Source organism: Zea mays, chromosome 5, assembly GCF_902167145.1.
Source record: "Zea mays cultivar B73 chromosome 5, Zm-B73-REFERENCE-NAM-5.0, whole genome shotgun sequence".
NCBI lineage: Eukaryota > Viridiplantae > Streptophyta > Magnoliopsida > Poales > Poaceae > Zea > Zea mays.
In genome coordinates this window covers 148,282,878-148,292,229 of record NC_050100.1, presented here as the reverse complement: position 1 = coordinate 148,292,229, position 9,352 = coordinate 148,282,878, and the positions used below count along the sequence as shown (strand labels likewise).

Genomic DNA, 9,352 nt, shown 5'->3' with positions numbered 1-9,352 from the left:
GAGACCATATGCTTATGACAATAATTTAAATGGCTAGTTCTGAGGCTATCCGCACTCATACTACTCTAAATTTCTACCCTAAAAAGAATATTCTGTCCTGGTCAGCAAAATTCTTTACTCTATATCAGAATCCTCCGCACTCATGTTTACTTTATATCCCAACCCTATACCAACTACCACATATTATATTATTTTTTCTACTGTGCTTGCGTGCACTTCATAGCGATTGTGGGAGAGAGCGTGCAGTCACGGGCCCACCTCTGCTGCTGCAGCTGCACTGCCTCTGTTTGGCGTAGGTGAGAGAGAGCGCTAGAAATGGCGTAACGCAGAGCATGCAGTATCGGGTAGAGTCCTGCGCTGCAGCATTTTTTTTACGCTAAGTCGGGTAGCGCGGGCATGCAGTCGCCCGCTGCGGGCAGCCTGACACAGTAGTACAACAATTACCGTTATATCTCATTATGTATTAATTAGACTTCATAGATTTATCGAATGAACAGTGTATCTCATTATTGATTAATTATGTAAACTTTAGTCGTGATGGATCCAAACATACCCTTAAAATGGTAGTCTCACATGCAACGTATGTAAAGACAAAATGGAAGTGTGAAGAATTTCTTTTCATATACGTTGTTGAGTTTTGGCACTAAAGTTAACAAAAAAAAAGAATGTAACTTGTTCACTGAAAGCACTTGATCAAATTGCATTCCCTGAATTGGTTCGATTCGAATCGCTTTCCAGAAAGCACCTCAATCGTTTAGCTGCCGCTGAAACCGAATCGAGCATTTCATCTCGTTTCCGATCTAGGGAACCAAATTCCCATTGCTGGCATTACGTCGCAGCAGCTTGCTTCTTTGTTACGATGTAAATTTAAAAAAAAAATAAAAGGTCCTAATTAAGAAAATGGTAAGAAAAAAATAATTAAAAAATTGGTTGGTTAGAAATAGTTCAGTGTTTTTAATACAAAATTGGAGAAGGGTAAAGTCTAACTTTAGTATTTTTTTCCTATTTACTTTGTTACGTCTATTAGTCAATTAATTTAGCGAGTAAACTATATCAAACTTGAGGACATGCTCTAATACATCGATGCTCTAATACAGCAGCTTTATGCCCGCCCATCCCGAGGGATTCCATTTTGCTTAAGTCATTTGGAACGTTAAGGAAGAAGACAAGAGCGGGCCAAGTTGAGAGGAAGAAGCGTGTCTGTGTGAGAGCGCTAACTCTTTCCTTATCAAAATTTTGGCTCGATGACATGAGCAAATGACAAACCACTTGTCGACGACAGGTGCATGACTATGAAGTTAGTTGTCAGATGATCTAAAGCTGAGGCAAATCATTTCTTTCAAGGGAAAAATTCCATGCTGGCCAATCCCGCTAGTCTGATGTTTCGATAGAGATTCTACCTGCTAGTCTCCCAAACCGAAGCTCCAATTAGTCTCCAAATGAGGTGGCGATTTTGTCCAACGCAGCAGTCACGGCAAGCTGCCACTGCTCTGCTGTTCGCTGTTTCTTCGACGAAGCTGGTGGGCCCTGTTCCGCTGCTACGAAATATGATGGCTGACAAAAGCCACAAAAATACAGACAACCAAGCCACAAATAGTGTAAGCTATGAGTTCATTAGCTCTCAACTGTGTTAATAAACACCCAAACGACAGCTTATCCATCTGGTCCTGTTCAGCTCTTTGATCCATGCAAAAAAAATGACCAGTTTTTCAAGCAGCTGCAGTGCTCCCTGCAACTTCATGGACAGACCAACAAAATATGCATCTTGTCCAGAATGCACGAGACTAGCAATTTTCCCAAACAATGCATATGGAGCCTAAGAAATCACAGTGTGCCTGCATCACCAGAAATTGCCAACTGCTATCAATTAGAGGGCACCAACTTGGCAGGTACCTTTCTGTAACTAGGAAAATATCTTGCATCTTTTTTTTCCTCAAGTCTACTTGATGCAGTTCAACTTGGGCAGTGGGCACCTTCAAACTAACTTTAATTTATCGGAACACCATAAATCAACATATTCAGAAATACGCAAGTTTTTGCTCGGATTTCAGTAATACCCCGTTTGGATGTAGATATCCGTGTACAGAATTGATAATTGGAATCAATTTTCCTAAATTCTATTATTTAGTTACACATGGAATTAAGATTTAGAATCAGAGACCCTACTGGAAACTCCCTCTCCCAATATAGAGATTAGCGTTCAAACCACTAGAGCCAAATGCAGCTAGTGCATCGCGTATGATACCTGAAACTTGTTCATGGCCTAGCAGTATCCGCCCACTAGGCCACTAGTCAGGTGCAGAAGCTACTACCAGCAGTTAAGCTGAAGGCAGTATGGATTAGTGGTGCCACTAGCATATGCAGTCTTTAAATGGCTTTCCGAGGCCATGAGCACGTCGTTAGTGCATAAAAAAGGATATGAAACGCACACTTTGATATAGATTACGGAACCCTAAATGCACCTAAATTAAGCACTAATAATCAAAACGTCCCTACATGAGGAAACAACCATAGTTACAAGCGAAACTATTTATCTTACTACAGTATGTACCACCACCAGGCAGCCACAATTGCTCTTGTATGCTCGTTGACACCAAAACATCCAGCAGAGGGTAGGGCAGTAATAGGGAGTCATCTTCACATCACAACTGAACCTGACAACGAAAGATGGGGGATCTTTTAGCTAATCCACAATGTTATCCAACAAAAAGAAGCAAATTCTGATACAATATAAGTCACTACTCACGTCAAACATAAAACGACCTTAATGTTGGTAATTTCATCGTTGTTTGTATTTTACATATTCCATCAAACTAGAGCACAGATAGAATAGCAAAGTTGAACATACGAAATCCTTATCTCCTACTTTCGAGAAAAAAACAACTCTTATCTAAACAATTCTAATACTTATCTCCTACTTTCTAGCCATGCTTATTTGCATGCTAGCGCCTAAGCCATTGCTATCGGCGCTTGTTGCTTCTGGCCGCGTGATCTGTGATAGTAATGGTGGCCGCACATGACAGTGTAAATCACCTCGTCTGTCCCATGCCAAACCACAGGTCTAAGGTCTGGCTACAGTCGTGGTCATTCTCACATGGGTTACAATGTCACTATGTATGGGTGGGGGCGGCAGGGGTTGAGGGTTTTATCGACCTGTGTGAGACGGTCTTCTCAATATGATGTCTGTGGACTGTTACACCCCCCCCCCCCCAAATCTGGAATTCAAAATTGGCCGTATTTGAAAGATTGCTGTTATAAGAACAAGTCATTTGAGTCCTACAAAATTAGGCCTGCTTATCTGTACTTTGCCTTGAACATTAACATTTTACCATTAGCATACATTAAAAGAAATAATAATAAATACAAATCATTAACTTGTCCAATTGAATTGAAGTCAGCTAGTATAGCTGTACTGTTTTTATTTAACAAAGCTGTGCACTCCAAGAGCCTCTCCAAAATTTCATTTCTATATCTCTATTTGGACAGCAACAGCATTCCATGAATACTCTATGTATGATATATCTCTCATGTCTCCAATCATCCAATGGACTCTGTAAGTTTCATTCTCTATATACTCTATTACTCTAATAGTTTATTATAATTTTCCTTGTGTGATAAAATTCATGAGAGAACTATCATATATAAAATATATAGTGTTGTAGCCTCATCATTAATATAGAGCGGGAATGGTGGTTTTGGAGGGTGGAAAAGATGGAGAAGTTTGAAGAGGCCAAGAGCATTGAAGCCTGATTTTCTGGTTTGTTTTCTAAATTTTGATAAACAGCCATACAGAGAGCCTCTTGGAAATGCTCTAAAGCATGGAACCAGTAATTATCTATAGCCCTGCATAATCTTTCACTCAAATTTTAGGAGTAATAATTGCTCCCACAAGTCCAGTTTATAAGGCGTCTTCTGAGTTCAGACATGACATGGTTCCCTATTTTGATAAATAGCCACAAGGCGTCTTCTGAGTTTATAAGGCGTCTTCTAGCAGTTCAACATGTTTATACTTTATAATAAATGAAGACAAGTAGTGAACACTGCATGGTAAAACAGGTACTTTTGTTTCTGTCCTAGTGTTTTCGTGTAGTCTAAGTGCTCAAAATTATGTTTTTTTCTCAAGTACACAGGAGAGCAGTGCTCAAAAGTAGTAGCAAAAGCCTTCAAAGTTCAATTTAGCATCCAACTGATACACATGTATTGTGCATCTTTCTCTAGAGTCTAGACAATTCATTTGTTCACTTAACTACAAGAGACTACTACTTCTATATTAATCCACATACCTCTGATTGTCAGGGAGCTCATTCCTCTGTAGCTGGAGTAGATCCTTCTGTAGCTAGGGTAGATTCCTCTGTAGCTGGGGTAGCAAATCTTGCTCTTCTGTTTTCCTTGAGAAGCTCAATCTCCTTATAGAGTCCTTCCATTCTGCTCCACAGTGAATTGACAGAAAGTCCCCACTCTTCAAACTTTGAGAGCCATTTGTACTGGAATCTTTCAATCATACCATTTACCATGGCAATATTTTGCTGCTGCTCCTCACACCGCCTTTTCTCCAACTCCCTCACACTAAGAACAAGACCACCGCCACAAGCAACATCACCATAAAGAGGAACATTGCAAGGGAACTTCTTCCTGTACTCATCAAAAGAAGCCCGGGTCTGTTTTAAAGCTTTTTTGTATGTAGTGACCAACTGAGCCATAACATTCAGATCATGCTCGAAGCGTCTAAGCTCCGCTTGATACTTATTATGTTGCTCAAAACGAGCTGAGTTTAGGGATTGGATAATGGCTTCCTTCTGCTGCAGCATGTCAGACCAATGTTGCTTCTCAAATTGCAAACTCTGAAGTTTTTGCTCATTCTGCTCATAGAGCCTGCTTGCCTCAACCATCAAGTTCTGTATAGGCACCGAAAAGCTTGCATTGAAAAAGCCTGATCCAGGTGATATGTTGCTACTGTTACTATGCCGCATCCTCTTCTGCTGATTAGACCGAGGAAACCCCTCTTGCACCTGCATATTGCCATTGTACCCATCAATATCATCAATATTCCTCTTACCATTATTCCCAAATAAATATGAGCTCCCTGGTCCCAGGTCCACTCCACTCTTATGTGCATCAGCCCCCATAGCCAAGAAATCCCCAGAGGGCAGATCATGCACATTCTCTGATACATTGTATGATGAGGGAATTGAGTTCATGGCTTGGAGGAGGTTTGATGATGTCATCCTTTCCAAAGATGCCCTTGCAGGAAAATCGTCAAATCTTAACTCATCCCTCATCTCATCCTCTCCTTTATTCAGGTTCTCAAACTCCATGCCCCCAAATGTGTTACAGCGTTGTAAGGAATGTGTCATTCCCTCACCCCCGTTGACATCCCCAATTCTCCAATTCATGTCCTCTCCATCATTAACGTCAAATGCACCATCCTCTGACTCTTCTGCCTCTTCATTGCCACTGTCACTCTCGTCCTCATCCAAACTTTCAACATTGGTTTCCTTTTCCACATCCATAGCACCATAACCATTGGTAGAATTAAAACCCAAGCTCAATCCCATCACATCCTTCTCTTCATCCCTCTTGGCCTCCTCATCCCCCAACTCCTCTGCAACAGCCACTACCTCTTGTGTTACAACTACTGCCTCAACATAGTGTTCTTCACAATCCACATCTGTAGGCACTGCCACATTATCACTGCCTGCCACATCAGCACCCCCTGCTGGTGCTTCCTCTGTCGTTTCTTCATTATTATCAGGCATTGCCTCATGTACAGCAGGCACCGCTTCAACTTCCACAAATCCCAAACATAATCCATCCGTGTCTGTGCCATTGACGTGCTCATCCACGGTGTTCATGTCATCAAAGCTTGGGCTCTTAAATTCCTCTTCAACCAGCTCTGATTCATCATTCAAGCTTTTGCACCTCGCATCTTCATTGACCGCATCCAATTCAACTATATTGTTGTTTATGGCATCCACAGCCTCAGATTCATTCAAGCCCTTGCTCCTTGCGTCTTCATTGACCACACCCATTTCATCTATATTGTTGTCCATGGCATCTGGAGCCACATCCACAGCCTCAAATTCATCCAAGCTCTTAGTCCTTGCATCTTCATTGACCGTCTCCATTTCATCTATATTGTTTTCCATGGCATCTGGATCCAGATCCACAGCCTCAGATTCGTTCAAACTCTTGCTCCTTGTATCTCCATTGATCGTCTCTCTGTCATTTATATTGATGTCCATAGCATCCAGATCCACATCCACAGCCTCACATTCATTCAAGCTCTTGCTCCTTGCATCTTCCTCGACCACCTCTAGTTCCTCTATACTGTTGTTCCTAGCATCTACATCCCTTAAACCCAACTCCTCCATGACCTTGTTCCTTGTAACAGCATCCCCCAACTCCAACTTGTCCAAACCATCATTCCTTGCACCAGCATTCCCCAATTCTGAATCCTTCAAGCTCTCGCTTCTGACATCGTTACCCGCTTCTCCATCCCCATCCCCCGGCTCCAGTTCCACCAAGTTCTTGCTTTTCAAATCCACATCACCATCCTCATCCTCCATCTCCACATCAGCGGACGCCTCCGGAACAGGCCCTTCCTCCACCAGCTCCAACAGATGTGGCTTTTCGGAATAAATGAGCCTCTGCAGGTGCGGCCCATAGTAGCACACCCCGTCTTCCCTCTTGGGCAGCTCGAGCATCTCCTTCTCGACGAGGCCCCAGATCAGCCCTCCCCAATCAACCCTATGCGCCGCCCCCTCCCTGACCATCTGCTCTGCGGCGGCCACCTCCTGCGGCAGTATGCACATGTCGCCCCCCTGAAACGGGAGCAGGACGTAATCCTGCAGGAGCTGCATAACGGCAGGGACCACCGCTGCGGGATCGACGTCTGCTGGGGCCGGCGCTGCGGAGGCGGGCTTCGAGGGTAGGCAGAGCGCGCGGGTGATGTGGTGGCGCGAGACGCTGACACGGACGCCGCGGACGAAGCTGCGCTTGCAGACCGGGTCGTAGTAGGCGACGAGCGGAGCGATGAGGTCGGGGCGCGGGGTGTCAGATTGCAGGTCGAGGCGGAAGAAATTGAGCAGGCCGAGGGCATCGAGCGCCGCCTCCTGCGGCGGCGGTAGGGCACGGGCCCCGCCAGCGGGGGAGTCGAGGGAGCGCAGGATGAGGTGGGCGCGGAGGTGGGACAGGCGCTGCTCCGCGGCAGCGCGCTGCTTGTCAGTGAGCGGCTTCTTGAGCTTGCCGCCAGCGAGAGGCTTCCGCGGCGGCATGTCGGGATCCGGCGAGGGTTGCGTGGGGAGGGGATCAGCGGAGTCGGGCATGGTGGCTTGGGGAATTCGGGGAGGGGACCGCGCTGGCGTGGGGACACTCGCTTCGGTTTTTTGCGTGGGTTTGGGCTTCGGTTTCCATGTGGGTGTGGATCAAATAGTTGACAAAGACGAGGGTCTTTATTAAAAATGTTTTTGAACTATTTTCAATTTGGATTTACACAACCAAGAGCCCTCATGAATGAATCAATTAGAGCAGTCACACGAAATGCAAGAAAAAGTTTCTTCCCTAAGGCCTCCTTTCTAACGGAGGATAAAACATAGGGATGGGAAAAATATAGGAATAGAGTTTCACGTCACTTTCAATTCCATAGAAAAATTTTCAAGTGGTTCAACCTCATGTTAAAAAACCTCCAAAATCTAGCTACAATGCTTAATTCTATAGGAATTTTATAGGATTTGTAGAACCTCAATCCTTTGTTACTGTAAGGAAAATGGACCCCGGACCATTTGGCTAATTGAGTTTTGGTGTTTGATGATCAACACAATCCGTGAACTAATAAGTTTTCTAGTGTTTGTGTTTGTAGTTTACAGGATGCAAGATTAACTTGGACTAAGGAATTGAGGAAAGCAACACCTCAAAAGAAGACATTAAAGAGATCCAAGAAAAGTCCAAGTGTGTTGCCTGCGGACTGTCCGGTGCCCACACGCCGGACTGTCCGGTGCACCAGGGAACTGCAGCCCAACGGCTAGTTCCAGGTGGCACCCGGAGAGAAGACCATCGGACTGTCCGGTGTGAGGACCGGACTGTCCGGTGTGGAAAGCCTGCGACGCCAACGATCACCTGCTCTGACAGGGAAACGGCTAGGCGCACTGGACAGGCTACCGTGCGCTGTCCGGTGCACCACCGTACTGTCCGGTGTGCTGCAGAAAGCAACAGCTTTTCTCCAACGGCTATATTTGTGTTGGGGGCTATAAATACACCCCAACCGGCCATTTCCAAGTGTGGGAGCCCAAGAGACATACCAAGGCATATAATAGACATTCCCAAGTGCTCTTACACCCAAGTGCTTAATAGAATCACTCGGTGATTAGCGTAGGTGCTTTGCGAAGTGCTTAGGTTAGTTAGACCGCTTTAGCGCTTGCTCTAGGTGAAACCTAGATTGTTGAGTGAGTTTAGACAAACCTCACAACCCCTCGGTCTTGCGTGAGTCGTTGTATTTGTACCGAGTGGGGCGAGAGTCTTGCGAGACCGTGACAACCGCGTTTGTGTCACGGCCGCCACCGTGTACCGGAGGGAACGAGGCCCGCGGCGTTTCGACCGGAAGCTCGATAGTGGAGACGGCAGGGAGCGTCCGAGAGGAGCCGGAAGCGGAGCACCACTTGCGCGTGGAGAAGGCCCGCGACTCTCTACGGAGTTACTCGACCGAGGTGCTTGGCCCTCGCGTGGGCTTCCCTTTGCATAGAGGCACCAACGAGGATTAGTCGGGATCTTGCGCGGTTCCGGATACCTCGATAAAAATACCGGCGTCATCCACGAGAGTTTGCTTCTCTACTTTGCTCTTTAAGTTTCCGCATTTATATTAAGCATTTAAGTTTCAATCTTGTAGTCATACTTATTTAGTGTAGATTGAAACTTAGCCATTGCAGTAGAGATAGCAACACTTAGACAAAACCTAGTTTGCACATTCTAGTTTGTCTATTTGCATATGTTTTGCTCTAGGGATTTAATTGTGGCCTAGTTTAGTAAAAGTTTTAGAAGTCCTAATTCACCCCCCTCTTAGGCGTCACCCGTTTCCTACAAGTGGTATCAGAGCCAGGTTTGGCTCATTTGAAACGTTTTAGCTTCACCGCTAAAAGAGCCGACGCTTTTTAGAGGAAGGGATGGATACCCATAGGCCACCACACTTCGACGGCACTAACTTCCCATATTATAGTGCTAGAATGGCTTGTTACCTAGAGGCCGTTGATCTAGATGTTTGGAGAGTCACTCGTGACGGGATGAAACCCCCCAAGAATCCCGAGAAACCCACCACGAGTGAGGAAAAAGAAATTCATTTAAATGCTAGAGCCAAAAATTG

General features: G+C 45.1%; 1 protein-coding gene across 1 annotated transcript; it reads right to left on the bottom strand.

Annotated features, from left to right (window-relative positions):
- Positions 1-2,025: 2,025 nt before the first annotated feature.
- On the bottom strand, positions 2,026-7,534 carry LOC103627005 (uncharacterized). The gene is made up of 2 exons (XM_008647358.4): positions 4,284-7,534; positions 2,026-2,654 (listed from the first exon to the last, which is right to left on the bottom strand). The coding sequence occupies exon 1, from the start codon at positions 7,323-7,325 to the stop codon at positions 4,302-4,304; it is 3,024 nt and encodes a 1,007-aa protein (XP_008645580.1). The 5' UTR covers positions 7,326-7,534; the 3' UTR covers positions 2,026-2,654; positions 4,284-4,301.
- Positions 7,535-9,352: the final 1,818 nt, after the last annotated feature.